The sequence below is a fragment of the Leptidea sinapis genome, chromosome 26, assembly GCF_905404315.1.
Source record: "Leptidea sinapis chromosome 26, ilLepSina1.1, whole genome shotgun sequence".
NCBI classification, from domain to species: Eukaryota; Metazoa; Arthropoda; class Insecta; order Lepidoptera; family Pieridae; genus Leptidea; species Leptidea sinapis.
Genome location: NC_066290.1, coordinates 7808904 through 7835137, shown reverse-complemented (window position 1 = coordinate 7835137; position 26234 = coordinate 7808904). Strand labels below are relative to the sequence as shown.

Below are 26234 nucleotides of genomic sequence, written 5' to 3'. Positions count from 1 at the left end.
TGAGTACTGACTACTGAGTAGTTGAGTAGTGAGAGCGCGTCACGCGACTACCGCGACATAAAATTTGAAGTGGTACAATTTTAAATTTCGAGCCGCTCTTACATTTTGACGTCATGTACGGGACAAATGTACCCGCCTCTTGTATGTCCTACTCAACACTAGACTCACGGGCGAGCAGTGATGCACGCGCGACCTTTGTTGTCACCTACTTCACGGTCCCGACCGATATTATAAAAATGAAGAAACTAATTATTATTTTAATGAAATTACCATTCATGATAGCTACCTATTTATTAAAATTTATTGAATTAGGTGTTCGTTACTTTGCGGAAATCCATAATTATACAAATGATTTAAGTTTTCCCCAGTGCTAATTCCGTCAATATTTGTCTTTAAAACAATTCTTTTGCTTTTGTTGTTGCTATATATATATATATATATATATATATAGTTGCTATATATATTGCTAATTCCGCCAATATTTGTCTTTTAAACAATTCTTTTGCTTTTGTTGTTTTAAAGACAAATATTGGGGGAATTAGCACTGGGGAAAACTTAAATCTTTTGTATACCTATTTATTTCCTATAAACTAAGTAGGTTTGAACATGCCGTGGTCTTCCAATGCATACATTACTCTATCTGCAGCTAATGTAGGTTTGACAACGAAATAATATTGATTTTAAATTACGATTACATACCTATTTATATTATAGAAAAAACTGAGCTGTTTTTATAAGGTGACCTTATACTAGGTAAGTACACTTTTAGGTAAAGTAGTCAAATGAATATATATATGGTACATATACAAAAATATTTTTTTTTACATATAAAACGGTTATTTCAGTATTACAAACAGACACTCCAATTTTATTTATATGTATAGATCACTGTTTAAAAAGACAAATGGAGAATTTTAATCATCTTATTTAAATATTAACGTTAAAAACTGTTGAGGACCTTACGATAAAATATGCCTGATATTTATCACTAAAATCTGTTTGTTATTGTATTGTAATATTTAGTATCTACTTAAATAATCAATAAAATAAAGCATAATTCATTCAAAGTATAATTTGACATAAAAAATTACCTTACAGACCCTGATGTCTCCATAATGACTGCAATACAAGTGGTACTAACGAACAAACCGCATGTAAATAGAACCGAGGAAGAATTAAAAGAAAAAGCTGACTCTGCAATACCTGAAGTAGACAGTGAGATAGACTCAACCTCAGATGATTCACCATCCGCCATGTCTCCTGAGAATGCAATGAAAACAGGGAGTTGGGCTGATAATGAAACTATACAGAACAATCCCAGACATGCCAAAATCCTATTTAAAACTAGAACTTTGTCAGAGCTACCTTTGAATCCAAAGATGAAAAGTTCCTTCGATAATCGCCTCTTGGCCTCTTTCAAGCAGAGGTCATTGGACGAGCACTATATAAAAAATAATTTCACCGATGATGAAACAGCACTGTATTTTAAACTGCTCTTCTTCGCATGCTTCTGTATGCTGGTTTGGAAATACATTTGGCTATTGCCAATTATGTTGATTTTCTTAGCGATACATATTGTTAAAGTTCTCGGCATATTTTTTGGAGTTTGGTTATTTATTGCAAATCAATACAGTAATGTTAAAAGTAAAATCGTCTCCTGGTGGAGCAATAGGTAAGAATTTTTCTCAGATGTTATGAACAGTAATTTTAACCGACTTCAATAAGGAGAGGTTCTCAATTCGATTGGTATTTTGTAGTTATTCTTCTTTTTTACGATACGCGCTCACTCCGTCACGCATATTCGACACCCTGACGTTAGCTGGTCAACTAGACCATTTGTATCATACTTCAGCTACCAGGCCTACTGTTACTCATATGTCTACTGAACCACAACCTATCGAGTGATTTAATGGTGAACGCTTTGGAGGTGTGACCTCTAGAGAAGCTGCTTTAAATCGCGTATTATCCATAAATTTTGGTTCACATTACATTCGAATATCCATTGGCTCAATGACCTTGTAGTGACCTTGGGGGACATTATTTATAACTACAACATATTTAAATAGTATTAATTACATGTAACTAATGAATGCCTTTAGTTAGAATGATTTCAGTAAATGTATCTGAAAGCTATTGAAAAAAATTATAATATTTACGATATATTGACCTGAATTTGTTGCGCCCGTTCTGAGGCTTACTTTTTGGAATAGGTGAAGTTTTTGATGTTAAATAAGTGATTTTATGAATATTTTATATATCCTATCATGAATATTTGTATTGTAATTTTATATTACACTTATCTTTCTTTCAACAAAAAGTTGGAAAATAGTTATATTTTAGAATAAATTATTATTTTCAATGAAAATAATAAGGTACTTGTTAGTTTTTATTGTTCTTTTTAAAACAAACCAAAAATATAAGTGCATGCTTTTTATAGTAATTATTTGACATATTCACGCAGATAGAACTACCCATGAAATAAACCATACTTTCATAACCCCTTTTATGAATAGATATTTAGTATTTAGACTTTGTATTTATATATTAACTACCACAGTAAATTTAATATAGTTTTTATTAAAAAATAACACTTCAAAAAATGTATAAAAACATATAAATTTATAATTACAAAATTAGGCTGAAAATCGAAAGAGGAATCAAGTTTCCCATATTATGTCACATTGGAACAACTGTGTGTTTTTTCGAACAACGACATTGGTCACTGACCTCTAAGGTCTATTACCACTGGACTGGCGGCTGTCAAAGTGCTTTTGCGCCTGTTTGATATTCGCCATTTTCCATCCATTCGCCATCGATAGATGGTGGGAAAGTGTGTACAAAAAAAATATGTACTTTATTACGTTGATTCTTGAATTATAAATAACACGAAAAACGAAAGAAATTAATTCAAAATGCAAAAATACTTCAGAGTATTGTACGTTCCTTCGCAGCCATTTGTATTATACGTCATAATTAGTTCTCTGGACGCTCGCGAGTGGCGCTTCAAATAGGCACAAAAAATTCGATGTCTATCGTATGAAACAGGCTGTCCAGTGATAATTATACAGGTCAGTGTCCCTGGTAGCCGACAGGTGTTAAGGTATTTCATCGTTTAGCAACAGTTTCTACACCTTGATAACTCATATCGTGCTCTATGGTATCAGTGTGAAGATTTTTTTTTTTCAGGGAGAGCGCATTGTTCCCTGCTCAAATTCGAGGTATCCGCAAAATGTTGTCGATATGCAACAGCAGTGTCATTGAAATGGCCTATGAATCCATTGACACAGTTTCTTCCTGCATCGTCATCGTCGGTCTCATTCTGTTCCTAACTGTTGCGACAGTATTCATATGCATTCAGGTATTTATTTACCAATCAGCTAGGATTTATTGTATTATGTAATATCGCTATAAATTGTTTATTTCGTTCGTTTTTATGATAATAAGGGACGTGACGAGCAGGACGTTCAGTTGATGGTAATGGATACGCCCTGCCCATTACAATGCAGTGCTGCTCAGGATTATCGAAAAACCAAAAAAATTCTGAGCGGCACTACACTTGCGCTCGTCACCTGGAGACATAAGATGTTAAGTCTCATTTGCCCAGTAATTTCATTAGCTCCGGCGCCCTTCAGACCGAAACATAAACCTATAATGTTTACACTTTACTGCTGCACAGCAGAAATTTGTGCCGTTGTGGCACCCATAATCTAGCCGGCATCCTGTGCAAAGGAGCCTCTCACTGGCTTAGCTCCTTAGGTCACTATTCCGATGTATTAATGATTAATATTTTAATAAATACACTATAAATATTACAATTAGTTTGGAGAGGGCTACACTCGGAGTTTCCCTGCGAGATCGAATCAGAAATGAGGTGATCCGTAGGACAACCAAAGTCACTGACATAGCCCAAATTATTGCGAAACTGAAGTGCTAATGGGCAGGGCACAAAGTTCGACAGACAGATGGCCGTTGGGGCAGTAAAATCCTCGAATGGCGACCACCTACCGGAAGACGCTGTGTTGGTAGGCCCCCCACAAGATGTATCGACGATCTGGTGGAGATTGCCGGTATACGTTGGATGAGGGTAGCGCAGGACCGGGTTGGAAAAACGCTCGCATGGAACGCGAGAGGTCGTGGGTTTGAGTCCCGCATCGTTCAAAAATTTTGTTTTCAAATTTTATTTGTGTAATTCATCCTAAAGGTTATCACTTTAAAACAAAAACAAATTGTCAAGATATACTTCATATCTTGTTTGGGGAAAAAGTGAGAGATTGTCTCTTAATTCATTATCATTTAATAAAATATTATCACTATTATGATTGTTGTCGCACCACATATGCGGCACAAATATGTTTGAGTGTTTAAAAATATATTAGTTCTGCTTCAATAACGGTTGTTAATATTATATATCTGAAACCGTTGCTGCAACAAAAAAAAATCTGTATGTTAAAAATATCAATAATTATTCCATGCACTTCTAATCTATGCTTTTGTAGGAATCAATACTGTTTTAACGTTTGCGTTTAAAGATTTTTTGCTCAATTATTTTGTGGTGGTCAGTTTATAATATTAGGTAGTAGAGGTATATATATATATATATATATATATATATATATATATATATATATATATATATATATATATATATATATATATTTTTTTTTTTTTTTTTTGAATTTGTTTGTGTGTGTTCAAGTCGATTCGAGGATGGTATAGATTCATAATTGAACTACCTAAAACGGAATTTGATGATTTTTTGTGTGTTCCAGTGAATTTGAGATTGGTTTAGATTCTTAATTCTGCGTGTATGGTAGTGAACTCCACTTAACGGCTGGACCGATGTTTCAAATTTAAGACGTGTGTACAGACAACGTCTGTCGGGTCCACTAGTATATATATAGTAGGTATATTATTAAGAACGAAGTCCATGTATTTCCACTGTCGTTAAATTGTTTTTTTTTTTTCAGATATATTCAGAAGCTATAGTTGTAATCCAACTCAGTGGAAGTCTGTTGAACAGTACATTTGTCCAGAACTCTGCACTCCACGCTTACCTCCCCGAAGGTTGGGAGGAAAAGCTTGATTCTCTGATCGATAACGCGTACACCTATGGCAGAGAAGGAATATCTACGGGGGTTAGTACATGAACACAATAAATAAATGTACAAATTTTGATTTAAAATTTCGGGATGCTGTGGTAATTGTTGCCAAACCCTTATCTTCCCTACATGAGATCCTTTAGAGTTTAATAAACACAGCAAGATTTACTAACCATGTGTCATAGGACGGTTGCCTCATTGACATTCTTTTTTTATGACAATAAGGGACGAGACGAGCAGGACGTTGATCTGATGGTATTTTATACGCCCTGCCCATTACAATGCAGTGCCACTCAGGGTTCCTGAAAAGCTCAAAAATTCTGAGCGGCACTACAAATAAGCTCGTCACCTTGAGACATAAGATGTTAAGTTTCATTTGTCCAGTAATTTGACTAGCTACTGCTGCCCTTCCGACCGAAACACAGCAATGTTTACACATTACTGCTTCACGGCAGAAATAGGCGCCGTTGCGTTACGTTGGTAACCATAATCTAGCCGGCATCCTGTGCAAAGGACCTATTCCCGTAGGTTTGCAATTTTCATAGGTATTTATAACTTTTAAGAAAATATTAACATGCAGCCCATCTGGAAGGCATATCCAAATTGGCTTTATTGGCAGTCATTTGAAAATTAGAGAGAGAATGGGTTTCTTCCGACGGTAGTTGCTTCGATCTTCCGTGAGAGACTTGCATGGCGGGTTAACTCCAGGGTAGATTCATCACCGGTATAACAATGCACTTGGAGCAATCCAACGAATCGTGTAGAAGATGGCACACAACTTTGGGGAACAGTAGCGTTCATGTTTTTTAGCATCAATGATCTGTTTGAGTTTTTTGCGCCATTTCTTCTCATGTATGGTAGTGTTTGACTTTCAATAGGTGATTTTAAATCCTATTTTAAATAAAAATATTTGGATATGCTACGCCCAATGAGGAAGCTGGTGGGCCAATTGCAAAATCTCTTGGGGAAACCCAAGAGAAGCGCTTTGTGACATACTCGATCAAAGCCCTATACGGCGTGGAGCAACAATGGCGTTTCTGAATCGCCAGTTTAACTCCACGTTGTATATAGACTCACTTGTAAGCCTTCTTCTCCCTTGCTTCGGTTGTTGAAAACTGGTGACAACCTCAGTACAACAAGATCTGACTGTTATTAAAGTAAAATATATTGATCTTTAGTATATTAGAAAAATAAGTTTGGGATACCATATTATGCCTGTTTGTTATACATATCCTACGATAGGTACTTTATAACAAAAATGAATTTTTGATACTTTTTTCATATTTTTTATTTCTTTTTTCCTATTCTTGCTGCCTTATGGACTTCATTAGATAATGAGATATGTAAGTAAAATATAAATAGAATGTAACATTATAATATATTAATGGTGGTTAATAATTATATTTATTGTATCTATTTAATATTATTAATATCGGCATTCAGCTAAATATTGTTTTTACTGTCAGCCATTTTCGAGCATGAGTCTCACTTGAAATATAACAGTGGGCGGGCCCACGATGACCCCGCCCGAATAAGCCCGTGAGAACATACCACGTTACCTTGTTAAAAAAAGCCATGTCTTTTATTAGTATGAGGCCTTTTCAAATTCGTGCAGGCTATCTTTCCCATCGAAACCTCTGTATGGTTTAAAATGACCAGGTCACCCACCGGGGAAAAAGAAAGGAAATAGACCACAAATACAAGAAACCACTTAAATATCAAAGATCCATGTTTAATATATGCTCTTCCTACTAAGAAAAGAATCATTTAAATTAAATTTTGAAATAGTGAAACACACTTTATCACACACTTTATTTCGATTGAAAATCCTCCTTTCTGTATGTTTTCGCGCGTAAAAAACCAGGGCCGTCACCTTTTTTAAATCACAATATGTTTGCCATAATGTTCTTAAATTATACGTGGTTATAGAACCAATACTTATCTATTAAATCCAAATAAACGTCTACACCTAAATTGAAAGTCAAAAAAACTTTATTCAAATAGGCAAAAGTAAGCGCTTTTGAATTGTCATTCAATTTATTTATTAAAAGATTATTAAATACGCTTACTTAAAAGTTAGTCAATACTATGCCTGTATTTCAGGCGTAAAGAGGTGATATTCAAACTAAATAATCACAAAAAAGAAAAACTTATTAAAGTAAAAAGGGATACATTAATCTACAGGTTAAGTATACAGGGTGGCCGAGAAGTTGACGTCCAAAGCTAAAATTTGAAAGCCTCATGGTGATATGAGTATCCGAATCACCCCTATGTATGTTCTACGATTTTGCGTAGTTTAGGAGATAATAATTTTTTTCCCCTTTTATCCGCTTTTTTTCATCTAATTGTGGTTAAGGACTTTTTCTAATTTTTTTGAACGCTTTTAGTTAACTTTATTGTTGGTCATTATTAACTACAGTTGCAATAACCACATAAGAAACTATGAATAGTTTAGACAATGCGGAACTAGTTTAGAATTGAGTCGTAAGTTCAAGATAACTGCTCCAGCTAAATTCATGAAAATGTTCGAGGTATCAAAAATAAAATAAAATGGGGAGCCTATATTTTTAAAAACTTCTCAGAACATTGGCCAATAAAATGAACCAAATTCAAATTTTAGCTTTGGACGTCAACTTCTCGGCCACCCAGTATAAGTAAACAATGTCTTCAAAGTAATGACTATTAACTAATACAAATACAATAAAAATAATGTTTATTTTAACACTATTAGTAATTTTTCAAATATTTAGTTAATTTTAATATTTATTCATTATAAATGTATAATTTATATTACTAAATCTACAATCCACAAGAGCATCATTTGAAGTAAGTTTAAAATGCCATTGTTGTACACAGCTTAAACGTGTCATGAAAGAAGGTGATCCTGAGAACATAGCCCGCGTTGAGCAACAAGTACTTGAGTTATGGGACAGGGTGTACCAGAGCTGGGTGTCGGGTCACTTCGCCACTACCGTTGGACCTCAAGTAGATGGCTCGGCTGTACAAGACTCTTGGGATAGCTTTGTTAGTGACTTTACACAAACGCCGGGTAAGAACTTTTATTATTATTCGGTAAGCTCTAAGAATCTGCTATCCGTACCTCTGTATGTCCGTCTGTCACTAAGGTGTACTTCCATAAACCCTGTTAGTTATACAGTTGAAATTTTCACAACTATAACAACAAATAAATCTTTATCTACACACATGTTTTAAATCCTCTATTAAATATTTCGAAACAGTTAGCTTATTGCCAACATTAAAACACCCAATGTGCTTAGAACCATTACATCATACAAACGGATGATGTAATGTTGTACGTAATTTCATAATAACACTCCTTCGTTTATTTTTTCGTTCCCTTCATGCGCGAAGAGTTTCAAAAGACAGCCACATTCTTATTGCTCGATGCGTGGTATCTGTATGAATATCAAAAAAAAAAACTTTTCGTTTACGCGCGTTCCACACTACCAGATCGTCGCGCGCCGTAAAAAAAGTAAGTTCTTCGATATTTTTGTTGTTTTGTTTACAAAAAATGAGCGATTCAAGTTTCTACAGCACACCGCCAGATATTTTAAACGCTGCAAATGTAAATTACTACTCAAATAATTAATGGACGATATTAGGTTACTACTAGGGCTAGCTTTTTTAATGTTAGCAGTAAGCTAACTGTTTCAGAATCGTTTAGAGGATTCATATTATGGGTGTAGATAAAGTCTTGTATGCAACTGTTGGTAATTAGGTATTAAAACCCACAATCATGTTTTAATGCCCCTTACAGTTACATAAATAACTATTAACCTACCATTACAGTTAACGATACGGAATCCGGCTGTTGTTTTTCAGCCATTTCCGTAAGTGCCGGCATTTAACTAATGGAATTCCTCTGGTCAAGCAAGAGATCGCGGCAACTCGAGAAAAATATAGAACTCGTTTAGAAGACCACCGAAACAAGCTTGCTCATGAGCTTCTTGTCCCAAATCGGCCAATACGACTTAAAAAAGCACGTATTCTTTGAGCTGAACAAATAGGGAACCCTAAATGAAAGAATCTTTCTCGCTGGAAAAATGCCTCTGCACTCATTCCCTTATTCTTCTTCTTCTCAATCGTTCACTCTTGTCAGAGTGGTCGTGGTTGCCAAGATGACGCAACATTAGTCGCCGTTGGTCTCCACAGTTATGGGTCGCACTGCCTCCCTCGCGATGCTCGTCCACTTTTGACGGTTTGCAGCATTACAGGAGCACTCTACATTAGGTGTCTGGGTCACTGTTTTGATAAGGTCCGTCCATCGTGTGGGTGGGCGTCCTCTCGCTCTTTTCCCCTCCACCTTCCCCTGCACTATCAACCGCTCAATCGATCCTTCATTTCTGGAGATGTGACCAAAGAACTTCAGAATTCGTAGTTGCACAGTCGACGATAGCCTTTCGTTTATATTCAGTTCTTTTAAGATGGAATTGTTGGTTCGGAAAGCCGTCCAAGGGATCTTCAGGAGTCGTCTCCAACACCACATCTCTAAGGCATCAATTTTGCGGCGGTCTTGAAGTCTAGGGGACCAGGTTTCAGCCCCGTAGAGGAAGATTGGAAACATCAGACACGAAACACGAACCTTGGTGGTTTTGGTGATCCTTCTGTCCTTCCAGATCTTATTGAGCTTCTCTACCGCAGATCTGGTTATAGCACATCGCCTTCGGATTTCCAGCTTGCATCCTCCGGTATTGGAGATTGTAGAACCAAGATAGGTGTAGGTTGGCACCACCTCACAGTTGGCAATGTGTTGAAATTCTACCCTGTTGTTATTTACACGGTCTACTATCATCATCTTGGTTTTAACTCTGTTGATGGCCAGTCCGAATTCAAAGCTGGTTATTTCCAAACGTGTTAGTAGTTCTTCAATATCCTCCTTTCATTGGGCAAGTAGTGTAGTGTCGTCCGCATATCTGAGATTACAAATTAGGCGCCCTCCGACAGATATGCCTTTATCCCAGTCCTCGAGAACAATCCGCATTATGTGCTCGGTGTAAATGTTGAATAGTAAAGGTGAAAGGATACACCCCTGTCGAACGCCACCCTCTGTTTTGAAATTTGTCGAGTCTATTTCGTCCACCCGAACAGCTGCTGTACCATCTAAGTATAATCTTTTGACGAGTTGTATCAAATGCAGAGGTACTCCCATTTGTGATAGTACGTGCCAAAGTTTTGTCCATTTATCAAATGCTTTCCGAAAGTCAACAAAGCAGATATATAGAGGGGTATTGAACTCTCTAGCTTTCTCTATGATTCGACGGATCACAAGTATTTGCTCTCGTGTTCCTCTACCTTTAACGAAACCAGCTTGTTCGGGTGCGATTTGATGTGACAAATAGACCTGAAGTCTTGTATTCAAGATGTGGAGTAGTACCTTGCTGGCATGGGATATAAGAGAAATCAGTCTATAGTTATTGCATTTTTTCGTAGAGCCTTTCTTATGCAGCGGAATGAATAAGGAATGTGACCATTCAATTGGCCAACACCCTGTTTCCCAAATTTTGCAGCAGATGGTGTGTAAGATCTCAATCCCCGTTTCTCCCATGGCCTTAAAAACTTCTATAGGCAAGCCATCAACTCCCACGGCCTTATTGCTCTTAAGACGCAGGACTGCAGCACGTACTTCATCTTTCAATATTGAAGGTTCTTGTTCATCAACACAAAATACAGCGCCGATGTCGTTCTGCACAGTGTTGCCATCGCAAAACAGTGATTTACAGTAATTCCTCCATATAGTAACAATTTCCTTTATTTCTGTTATTGTTACACCAACGGAGTTCTCTATGGCCCAGGTTTTCGGCTTAAACGTGCGAGTTAGAAAGCGTATCTTATTATGGAGATCCCTTGTTTCATACTTAATGGAGTGCTGTTCAAGTTCTTCACATATCTTTGCTAAAGCACTGTTTCGGTCGCGTCTACATTCGGCCTGTATCAAAGCACTTATTTTATTAAGTTCAGATACTGTTGCTCCACTGGCTTTCAAACTTCTACGATCTTCCACTAGCTTCCATGTCTCTTTTGACATCCAATGGTGTCGTTTGGCGTTAGGGTTTTGTGGTTGTGTCTCAGTAACTACCTCTTTGATAAATTTCTTTGCGGATAGCCATTAAGAATTGGGGTCCATTGAGTCTGTAGTTTCTGCCAGCCACGTGCTATGCTTTGGTACAAGTGATTCTGTACAAGTGATTTATTCCCTTATAGCACCTGCTTATAGTATAATCTGCTGATTGCAGATAGTTTATTGCACATTATATAACAAAAAACTAATGGAATGGCTGTAAAGTATACGGGTTGCTTTAATAACTTGGCTGCATTATATAGCTCAGCAGTTCAATAGTGCCATATATGTTTTTTTTATGGAAGCAGAGGACAAACGATCGCACGGACCACCTGATGTTAAGTGATCACCGCCACCCACATTCTCTTGCAACACCAGAGGAATCACAGGATCTTTGTCGGCCTTTAAGGAAGGTGAATGCGCGTTGTTTGAAGGTACCCATGTCGTATCGTCCCGGAAACACCGCACAATGAAGTAAATTCCACAGCTTTGTTGTGCGTGGAAGAAAGTTCCTTGTCTGATGAAAGATGATATCCTAATTTGTTGCTTGTCGTGCGAAGGTGGAATTTGGTCGTAGGAATCAGGTGATGTATAACCCTATTGAACTGCTGGAGGCTAGATACTAAAACTTATTAATAACTCGACGTTAACGTAATTTTCATCTTTGGGGTGTTTTTTTTGCCGTAATTGCCTCACTTGGCAGGCGGGTTGGCGATCGCAGTTGGATGTTGGTGGTTTCGGAAGGATGCTGCCCATCCTCCGTTCTTTGAATCCCTTAGTCGCCTCTTACGACACCCACGGGAGGAGATGGGGTGGTGCTATTCTGGTGCGACCACACGCACATTTTTTTTGTCGTGGAGATCTTTGGAGGGGACCTTTGTACAGCAGTGGACGTCTTCCGGCTGAAATGATGATGAACGTAATTTTAATTATGGTTTAAGGATTGTTCGACTATTCGGGAATTGTGTCATGGGTGCAAGCGAATGTTGGCACCCTGTGCGCTATAGCTGGTGGCATCTGGGCACCGCTGGCCAGCAATGTGTCACTACTGGCTGGATCCTTGGGCGCCTTCACCTCCATCCTGTTCAGCGGTGGTGGAGCCATTATCAACATGATCATCAACCTGGTAGGTTACGATTAAAAGCGTCTTAACTGATGCTGAATATTATGAAAGTTCTGTGTTCAATTTGAGACGTTTTTGCATTACTTGTGTTTTTACAAATTTTTAACTGACCTCAAAAAAGGAGGAGGTACTTAATTCGACTGTATTTTTATGTTTGTTTCCTCAGGACTTTCGATTTGGTGACCCGATTTTGATAATTATTTTTTATTTGAAAGCTGGTGCCTCCCGAATATTTTCGTATCTTTTTAACACTTTAGTGCATATAATATTGTTTTGGAGAAGTATTTTTGCAGTCGGTTATTTTTTTGTTAAAACTTTTTTTTCGACAACCTCGTTGGCCTGTGGCTAGTGACCCAAAAGAATAAAAATGTTAGGCGGTATTCTATAATGTCATGTATTGTGCACCTATAGAAGCGTTTGTTATGATTAGTGTTCCTAATAGTTTGTTATATACGATCTTTATGTGGGTAGATTTCGGGGAATTATTTCAGTTATATATTTTTGTTGGATTGAACAAATGGAATGTAGCAATAGTATTGCGACAACGTATTAAATGCTTTTGAGAAGTGTGCACAAACAGTGAACAGTCACAAAAAAAAAATATTTTTAAAACTAGTTTTTTTCATTACATTTGTACTGTGTATGTATTGTTTTTTTTTTTAATATTTAAGTACCTGGATCGATAAGCTTTGGTCGGTATTTTTTTTTTTAAAAATTATGGTTTTTACAAATTATATTTCAATACGAATTACACACTCATAAAATGATGAAATATGAATAATATTTTTCTTAACAACACCATCTGCTGAAGTAGTAGTGTAGCTTTAATGTTAATGTGTCGTTAAAGCAGTTAGTTGGTCTCAAAAATAAAATTGTATTTTTTTTTGCTAATAGATGTCGGGAAGAGTCTATTTTATATAGACGACACATTGGAAGTGTAAATATTAATAGTGCACAGAACTTACTATCAGACGAATAATTTCTTGCCAATTGAATATTTAGACAGCTCCGACTTACCTAAATGATAAGCTCTCTCCAAACCTACTTATATTTTCTATTTCTTAGATCATTCATACGTCTATATTGATCATTTGTGACAGCTGTGAAAACGTCGAAAAAAATTGACGTTAACAAATGAAAAAGAAATTATTGAATTAGGCGTTACTTTGCGGAAATCCATAATTATACAATTTAAGTTTTCTTTAGTGTTAATTCCGCCAATATTTGTTTTTAAAACATTCACACTTCGCGAAACATTTAATTGATACAGGTCACTCACTCGGAAACAATAATAATTTTAATATTTTACATACATGTGAAAAAGGATTTCGCTTAAATGTGTTAGAGCAATTAGAAATAATAAAACACAAAAATAACATGTTTACATTGTTGAATGAACAAACAAATTTAGTCCCATCACCTTTGTTACGTGTCTCTTCCGGGGGTAATACGTCACAACAGCCGACCAATCACAGCGCGTCATTTCATGGGACGAGGGTATAAAAGAGCGGCTTCCGGCTAATTTGATTCAGTCTCGTGCCAGTTTTTGGCGAGACAACACGTCCTGAGGATGCCTCGTGTAGAGGCGAAACACGTGTCGAATTGTTTTAAAAACAAATATTGGCGGAATTAACACTAAAGAAAACTTAAATCATTTTTTTATAAATGATCTCTATTTTGAGCAATGCACGCACACTAACACAAAGTGACATACATCGCGAGTGTAAGACGTAGCTTGTCACGCACACTAAAGTAAAAAACCTAAGCTTCTTTTCATCGGTTGTCTAAAACAACAAGAGGCTCCATCTAGACGTATAAGTTATCTATGGTCTATTTCACAAATATATGTTATTATCAGGTTGTGTTCTTCACAACGCTATTCTATCTACTGGCGTCGAGCAACGCGCTCTACAAGCCGGTGGAAGTCATCACCAGAGCTCAACCGAGCTTCGGACCACGGATAGGCATTGCTTTATCGGTCGCCATTAATCAAGTAAGTATCCGTATATGATTTTAGCATAACTTCATAAGTTCTTTTTTATGACAATAAAGTATGAGACGAACAGGACGTTTAGCTGATAGTCATTGGTACGCCCTGCCCATTACAATGCACTGCCGCTCGGGATTATTTTTCTTGAAAATCCCAAAAAAATCTGAGAGGCCCTACAATTGCGTTCTTCACCTTATAACATAAGATGTAAATTCTCATTTGCCCAGTAATTTCACTAGCTACGGCGCCCTTCAGACAGAAACATATTAATGCTTACACATTGCTGCTTCACGGCAGGAATAGGCTCCATTGTGGTATCCATAATCTAGCCGGCGTCCTGTGCAAAGGAACCGGAACTGGTTTAATCATCCGATCATATAATAAAATACTTAATTCTTGATTATGAAGTCGGTTGAAAAAACCAAGATAGTGAATTAGAAAATGGCCGCCAATGGCAATTCTTATAAAATATTCCTTCATACCTAATAAGTTTCTTTTTATCAGGTATTCAGAGCATCATTCAAGATGGCTCTGTTCTATGGTTTATGGACGTGGTTGGTGCATAACTTCTTCGGTGCCAAAGTTGTTTATCTACCATCAGGTACGCCTATACTTGTCTATATATATGTTTATCACTAACGCCTAACGGCTAGACAGATAAAGATGAAATTTTGTGAAACCCTCATTTTATCTAAAAATATTAGCATAGTCCTGTTTTTATCGCACGATAATATAATAATAGAGAGTATGACATTTCCGTTTTGGATTAAAATAGAACCTACTTGGTGTAAAACTTTTTTCACATGAAAGCAGAAAGAATTTTCTATTTCAAATTTTTTTAAGTAATGATGGAAAGATGTACGTCTTCCGGCTGATATGGTATCATCAATAATTATTTTTTTTTATGGAAAAGGACGACAGACGGTTTAGCGCCGCCCACACTCTTGCAACACCAGAGGAATCACAAGAGCGTTGCCGGCCTTTATAGAAGGTGATCGCGCTTTTTTTTTAATGTCGTATCGTCCCGGAAACACGGCACAAGGAACACAAGGCACAGTAAGTCGAAGAAAGCTCCTTGAATACCGCACTGTGGAGGACAGCAACACATCCAGCTGGTGGGGATGATATCCTAATTTGTGGCGTGTCGTGCGAAGGTGGAATTCGGCGGCAGGATGTACCCACTATATTGACCCGTTTTTATCAAATCAGTGAATTAAAAAAAGGTAGATCGATTTTATAAGTGACCTACATAAGCAAGTGTTAAAACTTGCCTTATCATGTTGGATTTTCGTGAAGAGTGTGCGCTTGGAGTGGAGTCTATACGATAAACGCAAGCGTACATTAAAATGGCCCATCGCTGCGATGACTTTGTAGCGAATATTCCACAGTTATTATTCTCTTTCTATTATTAAGTCGTCATTTTTACGTGACTATCCTATACAATATTGTATTTGTTGGATGCGATTATTAATTATGACAGTAATCACGACCATCGAAATATTATTTTAAAAGTCCCTAGAGTTCTTCCGCAAATGCATAAATGCAAAATGCATACCTTCGCGTGAAATGGCAGAAATTTATTTAAATTTTAAATTAATTTTACCTTATAAAAGAAATTTTAGAATTTTTCAGTTCAATATTTGTACTGAACTGAAACGGCAATCCATTCTTTATCTCCAAATATATACGGCGTAATTCTGCATGAATATATCGATATATATTGCAAAGATACGCGTAGTTTTGTTTATAACGCATTACCTATATGTTGAATGTATTGTTATGTATAAGAATGGAGGCAAGATAAAGCGATTGAATAATAATATTATTCTGATAGACTTGGTTCTTGATTCGACAACAAACTTTAATTTATATTTATGCAAAACATTGTATTTCATTGTTATTGTATTTTATTTTACATCTTTAGAAAACTTACAGCTAGGTACATATTAAAAATTACGCAAATAAAATTTGAAAAACAAAATTTTATGAACGATGCGGGATTGGAACCCTCGACCTACGGCGTTCCGTGGCGGTGCTCTAACCAACTGAGCTAACCGTTCGAGTAACGCCTCGTTTTAAAATCTTGTTTGCTTTGTTCAACTCTCAGGTTGTGGCTTCATCTACAGTTGATAACCTGCTCAACCCCAATATTTGCATATTTGGAAATTGACTTGAGATGTCGCTTCTTGTAAATCTAAACAATATGTTATGTTTTTAACGTGATAACCCTCACTTCTAGGATTAATACTACTTTAATAATTTTATTTTATTTTACATCTTTAGAAACTAATTCTAGTTGCTTGTAACTAATCCTAGTAGGCTTCTTAAGATACATAATAGCTTTAAGGGTAAATGTATACACTTTTATAATAAAGTCCCAGCCACTGTTCAGGCATTATCTATAAATAAATTTAAATGTTTTATAAAAAAATGGCTCTGTCGTAAATCCTATTACTCAACTGCTGAATATCTAAATGATCGGACAGCCTGGGACTAGATTGTGATTATTTTATAGCGATAGAAATGACTACAATATTGTATATTTTTATTGAAAAGAGCACAAAAAAGAATTCTGGGAGAGTGTCTTGCGCCGCTTCTTCTCTCTCAGAGCGCCATTTGATCCATCCGAAGCGGTAGTAGTATCTAGTAGTTATTAGAAATGACGTCAAAAAGACTTCTAAAGTAATCAATTTTGAGAAAATAAATGCCTTTTATGCCTTTTTATCTTTAGAAAACTTACAGCTAGGTACATATTAGAAACTAGCTTCTGCCCGCGACTTCGTCCGCGTGGAACTCGTTTATATCGTAGCTCTTTACAACGATGATACGACTCGCTTGACAGACTCTAACAGGCAGGTTAATGAATAAGGTTAATTCGCTATTTTCGCTTTTGTGGTAGAATTGTGCTGAAGTTTACCAACAAAGTGATATTACAAATTACATTGCATTATTGTAAATGCATGATATTGTTGTTGTTTAAACAACAATATTGTTATTGTTGTTGTAATAGCTATAGTACTTCCTTATACACTACATTAGTGGCTCTGCCTTGAGGTGCTAGTATGACCAAACTGCTCGGCGAACTTACTCTAGAACAAGCCACGTAAAGCTGCCCGTGTGAGAAGCAGTCCCCCCTTAGGTCAATCCCTGCCGTTTTTTTTGCTACCGTTGTGTTCTGAATTGGTCCAAATGTTTTCCAGCTTGTGCTAAAACTACATCTTCGATCAATATCAAGCATCTGTTATACACCTCATTCATGAATAACTCCATTTTGCAATTCTCTTTCAAGTTGCCGTTTAATGTCGTCCGAAAAACTGTCCCTATATTTTTCCCAAAGGCTTAAGGGATCAGTAAGTTGACAAAAACCTATCATTATTGTGAACAGTTCGCACAGCTTGAAAGGATAATCGCACAATGCACCTTTTTCTAAAGTTGTATCCCAATGTTTATCGTCCTCTAGCAGTCCAAGGGCGTTACACGCTAATTGAAATGTTGGATGGAGGATTCCGTTGACAGTTTTTAAATATTCGAAGGATGTCGGCCCTCTAACCTCATGTAGTAATAAACGTAGGTTGCACTCGGTGTTATTTGGATGTATCGTATAGAACCTATCGAGATTTGACGACGATAAACGTTTATTTTATGGAAGCCACCTAAATATTTATTTTATTCTGTTTTTAGTATTTATTGTTATAGCAAAAAGATCTGTGAAAATTTCAATTTTCTAACTATCACGGTTCATGAGCCTGGTGACGGACAGTCAGATAGACACACAGACAGGCAGACGGACGGACAGCGGAGTCTTAGTAATACTGTCCCGTTTTTGCCCTTTGGGTACGGAACCCTAAAAAAAATTGAGGTGGGCACTCCATACCATACATGTAACCTAATGTCAAAAAAATCTATTTAACCCCCTATTTTTATAGCTCAAAAAAAGAGTTTCCCCATACACATTTTACACCCCTATTTAGCTTCTGCCTGCGAGTCCGTCCGCGTGGGTCTCGTTAAAATTTTGTAGCGCCATACAAACCTCCACAGCCCCAATTTAATCCCCTAAGGGTATGATTTCCGGGATAAAAACTATCCTATGTCCTTCCCCGGGTCTCGTTTATCTCTATACCAAATTTCATCTAAATCGGGTGAATTTTTTCAAAACGCTGAAAGTCATTTTCTTGTATTGTAATAAGGAGTCCATACGCAAAGATTCAAGTCACTTACTTATAATTTTACTCCATCCCTATACAAACTTTGCACCCCTTTTTAACCCCTTTAGGGGTGAATTTTTTTAAAATGCTGAAATTCATTTTCTTGTATTGTAATAAGGAGTCCATACGCAAAGTTTCAAGTGTCTTACTTGAAATTTTACTCTATCCACACAAACTGAAAAATCAATCATCAGCTTTCTAGGTTCAACGGTTTGGGCTGGGCGTTGATTTAAGTGAGTGAATCAGTCAGTCAGTCAGGACTTTTACGTTTATATATATAGATTAATCTACTATAAAACAGAGAGCTATTTACAAGTTTTCACAAAGAATAACTATTTATTGTGTATAGTCGTTTACCTACATTTAATATAATATTATATAACCTACTTTTACTTAAATAAGTTAAAAGTTTTTATTTACCTGACGTCTAAATTGAAATGGTGTTGTCTTGAATAAGTCAAGGTCGTATTCACTATTAACTTCATTATAAAGTTTGCATGCTCTTATAAGAAAACTGTTCTGTCTATAAATAAATTTTTCTGAATGTATTTCGAGTATGTTGCCTCGCCTTTGGGAGCTGACAGTGGTTCGTAAGCCAATCTGTTTCAGCAGTTCTGCACAGTTAACTCTACCGTTTGCTACATTTAGGATATAAGTAATGTCTGCAACAACTAAAATGGAAATGGGCTGGACATATACAAAGAACAAAAGACGAAAGATGGTCCAAAGTAGTAACGAACTGGTACCCTATAAAAAGGAAACGAAATCGAGGCAGGCCTAATAAGAGATGGAGCGATAACATAGTAGAAACAGCAGTAAAGTGGACAAGAATTGCAAGAGACAGGAACAAGTGGAAATCAATGGAGGAGGCTTTTACCGCTAAAGGCGATCCTTGTGTCGAAATTAATAACTAATTATACTAACAAAATTGGTATTTATTTTTATTTAAAATAGTGAAATACTAACACATAGTAACAAATACAATTTATAAGTAAATATCTAAATGTAGAGATGTAAGGAAATAAAGCTATAAATAAATAAATAAATGTCTGCAACACGTCACCTTTCTTGGGGAGGAAAAAAATGTAATTTTTTACAGCGTGACATGTAATTATGGTAATAATTTTAGGCCTATTAATTTTCTTCACCATCCATGTTAAACTATCCATTGTAGGTACGCGGAGATTTTCTGAAATTGCGTAGATTTTATCACACCAAACAAACTGATTTTTTAGTTCTTTCTTATTAATATGTAGGATTTGGAGTTTATTATATTTTGTTAACATTTTTTTTTATATAAAGCCTTCTTTCGGTATTCAAATTCAAATATTTGTATTTTGAAATCACTTATTGAACGTGAAAAACGACCTACCACAATATTCGAAAATTTATGCCTTAGAGCTGAAAAGAAGAGTGCAAGAAACATCTTTTTTGATTCAACCGAGTAGTAGACATTATTGTGTTTGTTTCTGGTGTTATTTGATGATAAGCTTATATGCATTCTCGAAACAGTAATTCAGTTGGTTGTCAATCGCTCACCGCAACTCGAGTGCCGCTTTTGTTCTATTCATAGGTACATAGGTTTACTTCATTTTCTTTGCTTATTTTAAGTAAGGCCTATCGCAGACGACAGACGATACGTGACGCTCTTTATAGTGTGTGATAATAAAACATATAGAATTACTAGCTGACCCGACAGACGTTGTTCTGTAGATAATAAAAAAAAATACTGTTGTATAGTTAAAAAAATACTGTTGTATATATATAAGAATTATTTCGTAAAAAATGCTCCCTGTTGTTATAATGAAATTGTTTCACAGCAGAACTGTCAAACCGTGCGTCAATAAATTCTCTCATAGAAAATATGTCCATACAAAACAAATATTGAAAATAAAAATAATGAAAATGAAAATAGAAATAAAAACTATCCTATCTCTCAAGTTGGACCAAACTGCACACCATGAAGTAATCCCCATTAAAAATTCGTTCATTAGTGTGGGAGTCCATTGTGGACAAACAACGTGTCACGTAATTTATATATATTAAGATATGCAGTACCGCATACGACGCGCAAATAGTCTGACACACAAAATATTCTCGTAGATCTGACAGACCGCGCCGTACAAAAAGTGCGCCAAAAATATACCGTTCGCGTCGATACACGCTAACGCAGACGACGCTCTCTTAATTAGGGATGGCCATTCTTTCCGAAAAAAAATTGATGTTTAAATCGATTCGAATCGTTAGCTGATGAATCGATTCACAAATAAATCAAAGAACTAAAAATTCAACATCTAAAGAATCGATTCAATTTCCAAGTTTGCATTTATTATAATGTAAATAAACATACCGTTATAAATGATCTCTTATTTATAATTTGATAATATGTTTTTTTCACAATTTTTTTATTTAACGAAAAAGTTAAATTTCCCAATGCTTTATATCTAAACTTTTTAAAGCAATTTCAAAATAATTAGCAGCTTTAAAAGCTGTTAAATTTAGTAACAGACGTTTTATAAAATGCGAAAATCTTATTTGGATATAGTTTCAGAATTGAATGTTTATGAAAAAAACGGCCCCTTTAATAATTCTTTATTTCTTCTTCGTTTTTTGTATCTCAACTACGAAATAATACACCGCAATCTATGTACTTCCATTGCGTGTACATCTCTACAGTTCTGCCGACAAAATGACCGTCGTATGCGTTGACTCTGCGAAATATCTGCTAAAGACATTTTGCGAGCAATGCAGACTTTTTGTGTGCCGCAGACTCGAAAGCACAAAAAATGCATCGTCTGCGAAAGTCTGATAAGCGTAAAAATGTGAGATAAACAAAACAAACATTAATATTAAAGGAGGTACCTCATTAGGCATTCATTCTTTCTGACCTCGTGCGAGTTTTAAGGAAGAATTGTCAGATTATTTCTCAACCTCAAAAATATAGCTATGTAGCGTAAAAATGGCGCCTGCTGTCTTTTTCGCTAGCCTCAGCCCTGAGTACAATTTAAAATGAATCTAAATAGCGGGTAACTATAGTAGCTTTTTCTTTAAAAGGTGTTACTCCTCTAAATTCAGTGGTATCGTGGCGTTTTTTTTTATGGAATAGGAGGACAAACGAGCGTACGGGTCATCTGGTGTTAAGTGATCACCGCCGCCCACATACTCTTGCAACACCAGAGGAATTACAAGAGCGTTGCGGGCCTTTAAGGAAGGTGTACGCGCTTTTTTTTGAAGGTACCCATGTCGTATCGTCCCGGAAACACCGCACAAGGAAGCTCATTCCACAGCTTAGTAGTACGAGGAAGAAAGCTCCTTGAAAACCGCACTGTGGAGGACCGCCACACATCCAGATGGTGGGGATGATATCCTAATTTGTGGTGGGTCGTGCGAAGGTGGAATTCGGCGGCAGGAATTAGGTTAAACAGCTCTTCGGAATACTCCCCGTGATAAATGCGGTAGAAGACACACAATGAAGCGACGTCTCTACGCAATGCCAACAGATCCAGCCGTTCACAGAGCACTGGGTCCCCGACAATATTTTGTTAACAAAAGTAAGCCATTATTTATAATTTCATCGTCAAACATATCCTATCATTTGTTTATCGTTGCGTTGGGTTTTGTTATTTTGAATTCGACAAGTATCTTTGGTAATCTTAGCTGGGAAAATTTCGCTAAGACATTTTTTTTACGCTTTAACTTTGAATGTTTATACTTAAGTCCTTTGAATATAATATGTCCTTCACAAATGGTAAATATCTCCCAGACTCGTTTGCGACGGAGCACATTATTTATTGATTGATAGCATTTATCAACAGGAATTTATTTATAAATGATTCTGTAAACATACTTGAACTAATATTTGTCATACAACAGTGTCTGCGATACGCTTAAGTCGCGTTCTTACATAAGCGAATAATGTTTCCCGTCCGCGAAACAAAATCCGCCCGGGTCATTGATCTGCGATTAAATTGGCCAGAGCTGATAATTTTTTTCTCGATGCAAATTTCACATCATTCGTAAGTCGTGCCACTATTTTGCAACTTGTGCTCCCGAGAATGGGATTAAAACAGCGGTGATAATGTGGTTTAAACTAGTTTTACTGATGGTCAGCTGTGTCGACGGTGCAAGGATTAACTTTACGAGCTGCAGTCATGCGGAGTGGTTTTGCAAGAATAATGTACCCAGTGATATTGTGTACACATGCTCAGCAGTAAGAAGCAATGTAAGTTATATTTCTTTCCTTTCAATTCGTAAACTATATTAACTTAAATTTGGACTTAACTTTCCCATGCGGAATTTAAAGAGCTATTTTGAGAGTACAAGTTAGGAAAGGTCGATGAAGTACCATAAAAAAAGCTTCTATGGGGTTTATGTTAGTGAAGGAATCCTGAGATTTACGAGATGAAGGAGGCAAAATGAGATCCGTATTCCCTTCCTAGTATGCAATCAGGCGTATGAGGCTGCTTTTCCAGCAGAGATGTGCTATTCAAAGGAAGTGAAAGCTAAGCGACGTATTAAAGCGAGTTAGTTGTGCTATGAAGTTTTGCCATACTAACGTAAAAGCCAGTAAAAGTCAGGTGAACAGTAGTCTATCTTCTTCCGTGAGTTCTTTTTCGCACATTGCTAATATAATAGTATATTACGCACCTAGGGAGAAAAGTAGATCATTCTCACCCGCGGAATATTGACACCCGAGCCGAAGGCGGGTGGTAATGTCCTACTCTATCATCTCACGTGGTGCGTATACGATTTTTTTTCCCCACCTGGATGAAAAAATCGCTTTTGTCCCTGGTACGGACAAAAGTCGTCTTGCCGGGAGAGAATCGGCCACTTTTGTCCCTCGTACCAGGGACTAAAAGACATGTTTTCATTGGGGGAAAAAAATAACTTTTTGTCCAAGATGACATGTCTAGTTTAGGTGACAAACGCGCGCTCTGCACATAGTACACCACTCGTTTATCCATCCATTTATAAAACACAACTTAGTAGGAACCCCTGCCTCCAGTGCTAAAAAGATACGTTGCCGCCCTTTGACCCTTATGGGTTCGGAAAACTACAGCCCGTAATTCATACCGAAATAATTACTTAATAAGCCTAGTTTCTTTTGAAATCAAATGTTAGTTTACTACATTTTAGTATATTTTAGCAGTGCAATTATTAACCATTCAAAATATATTGTTTTAGGACTTCCTCGTCAATTTGAAGGACTTCTACACAGACTTTATAATCAGTCTAACTATACAGAACTGCCGCGATATACGCGTGGCTTTGGACTGTCCATCGTTAGTTAAACCGTCTCGATTACAACAGATCAAGATAAAAGATTGCGACAGACTTGAATTCATATCATCAACTTCAGTCTTGCAGACACCGTCAGAATTCATCATCGAAAATGTCAGAGAAATTGTCTCCTTTCCGAGGAACATTTTTAAATCTGCAACGAGTACTAATGAAAATAAATGCATTGGATCGACTTTCATGAGTAAACTACGCATTTTTAATAGTAAAATAAACTGTATCAATACAAAAGCTATATCTAACGTTGCAGGTATCAAGTATATTGAATTCGAAAATGTTACCATAACTGATATTCAAACGCAGGGACTAGAAGCGATCATGGCCCAAGATAATTCAGTTTTCTCTATAATAAATTGTAAAATTGAAAATTTGGAATTTAAAGGAATTACGATACAGGCGTATACAGTCAAAATATTGAATAATGTATTCAACGAAATAAGAGCTAACGGAATTAATATTACATCGGACCATTTGTTTATTGCTGAAAACGAATTTAATGAAATTTATACCAATGGCCTGGTCATAAATTCTGTTAATACTGATATTATTAAAAATTACATTGGCACAATGAAAACTAACGCACTTGAAAGCGTTAAGTGCTCCAAGAAGAGATCCAGTCTGAAACATATAAATTTTTCACAGAACACGATTTCTATAGTTGAACCGTATTCCCTGATATTCGATCACATTAGCTGCAAAACTGCAGGTGCTCAAATAACAATTCGGGCGAACAGAATAGATTGCAAATGTCGGAATATATCATTCCTTAACTGTCAAGGACGCAGCAACGAATTGAACGTTATTATTTTGAACGTAGCCAATAACAACACATGTTACAACGCGCCTTGTGTTCTCCCTGTTGAGATCGTAAAGTTATTGCAAGGAAATGATATGTGCCACTTGAACCTTGACCCTCGAGTGATGTGTTTGTTGTATTACGATAAGAAATCCAATAATACCAATGTGGAAGTAACAACAGATGAAGACTTCACTGAACCCGCACCTACTTTCTATTTAATAAGGCAGGCTAACCCTCTCAAAGGGGACACGAGTGCTGCGATGACAGCAATTGATAAGGATGATCTAATAAGAGATAGTCATCTCAATATGACAAACAGAACTACTATTAAAGTTGTATTTGACTCGTCTAAGGATTTCGTTGAAACGCTTCGAAGTACGGGGCGTTCGCAATCGAGACCAGTTGAGAATAAGGCGCATCAAAGGGAAGAGTATGTCAATAACTGTATTGGGAGCCATTGCAGGAACAATGCTGCTTACGACAAGCAGAAGGCGTTAGATTTTTATAAATATGTATACGCGCAGCTACGCACGCCCCGTCAAAACGATAATAACAAAAGCAGTATTTAATCTGTTATCATTGTTGTTGAATAAATGCTTTTACATGTTTTTAAGCTCTTTTGACCCATGTCGTAATTTTGCACAGTTCTAAGAAATGGTTTGTATCTATAGTAGGTAACGGTTGTGCCCGTAATGGAGGAAGGTTTTTATCGTTCAGATATCATGATGGCAAAGGTTAAGAAGTAGCTTTAGCTCACGTCGATTGTTGTAATAATAGTTTTGAAATCGTGCAAACAATTAATATGACACTATAGTTTACATCTATTTTGTATTTATTTGATATTATCACTTATTGAACGTCAAAAACGACTACAAGTGCAAGAGGGGCAAGAAGGGCAGAGTTTGATGGATAGTGCAAGGTACATTTTTATAAAGCGTACTGCTAAAAAGTTTCATAACACGATATAAGACAGTCTCTTGATCATAAACTTAGTATACTTTTGACTTATGACGTACGGTATTTTACTATGGGGTCATGCTGCTGACATTGATATAGTGTTTGCTCTGCAAAAGAGAGCTGTTCGTGCTATATATCAGCTTGGTTATAGACAGTCTCTCAAAGAAAAATTTAATGAAATAAATATTATGACTGTTCATTCTCAGTACATTAATAAACGTTCACAAAAATCGTCACCTTTTTGCTTTTAATAGTGATTTTCATTATTATAACACTAGAAATAAGGGATTGCTTGTAACTAATTCTAGTAGGCTTCATAAGATACATAATAGCTTTAAGGGTAAATGTATACACTTCTATAATAAAGTCCCAGCCACTGTTCAGGCATTATGTAATAAATTTAAATGTTTTACTAAAAATGGCTCTGTCGTAAATCCTACTACTCCACTGCTGAATATCTAAATGATCGGACAGCCTGGGACTAGATTGTGATTATTTTATAGCGATAGAAATGACTGAACAATATTGTATATTTTTATTGAAAAGAGCGCAAAAAAAGAATGCTGGGAGAGTTTCTTGCGCCGCTTCTTCTCTCTCAGAGCGCCATTTGTTTCCGAAGCGGTAGTAGTATCTAGTAGTTATTACAAATGACATCAAAAATAATTCTAAAGGAATCAATTTTGA

General features: G+C 36.4%; 3 protein-coding genes across 5 annotated transcripts in view; 2 read left to right on the top strand and 1 right to left on the bottom strand.

The window, feature by feature from the left end:
* Nucleotides 1-26234, bottom strand: part of LOC126972325 (uncharacterized) — a 768748-nt gene that overhangs the window by 450415 nt on the left and 292099 nt on the right. The window lies entirely within an intron of this gene.
* LOC126972330 (transmembrane protein 245) overlaps nucleotides 1-26234 on the top strand; it is a 47334-nt gene that overhangs the window by 6406 nt on the left and 14694 nt on the right. For all 3 annotated transcript variants that reach the window (XM_050819005.1, XM_050819004.1, XM_050819006.1), the window contains exons 4-10: nucleotides 1099-1672; nucleotides 3187-3358; nucleotides 4968-5135; nucleotides 7956-8148; nucleotides 12120-12304; nucleotides 14160-14294; nucleotides 14796-14892. In XM_050819005.1, coding sequence (XP_050674962.1) covers nucleotides 1099-1672; nucleotides 3187-3358; nucleotides 4968-5135; nucleotides 7956-8148; nucleotides 12120-12304; nucleotides 14160-14294; nucleotides 14796-14892 — 1524 coding nt within the window. The remainder of the gene's footprint in view (nucleotides 1-1098; nucleotides 1673-3186; nucleotides 3359-4967; nucleotides 5136-7955; nucleotides 8149-12119; nucleotides 12305-14159; nucleotides 14295-14795; nucleotides 14893-26234) is intronic.
* LOC126972340 (uncharacterized) lies at nucleotides 21994-25201 on the top strand. The gene is made up of 2 exons (XM_050819019.1): nucleotides 21994-22718; nucleotides 23681-25201. The coding sequence occupies exons 1-2, from the start codon at nucleotides 22575-22577 to the stop codon at nucleotides 25160-25162; spliced, it is 1626 nt and encodes a 541-aa protein (XP_050674976.1). The 5' UTR covers nucleotides 21994-22574; the 3' UTR covers nucleotides 25163-25201.

Bases quoted from the DNA above. Each gene is read 5' to 3' on its own strand.
- LOC126972340 (XM_050819019.1), top strand. From the start codon at position 22,575: ATGTGGTTTAAACTAGTTTTACTGATGGTCAGCTGTGTCGACGGTGCA. The intron at 22,719-23,680 runs GTAAGTTATATT...ATATTGTTTTAG, and splicing joins GCTCAGCAGTAAGAAGCAAT to GACTTCCTCGTCAATTTGAA.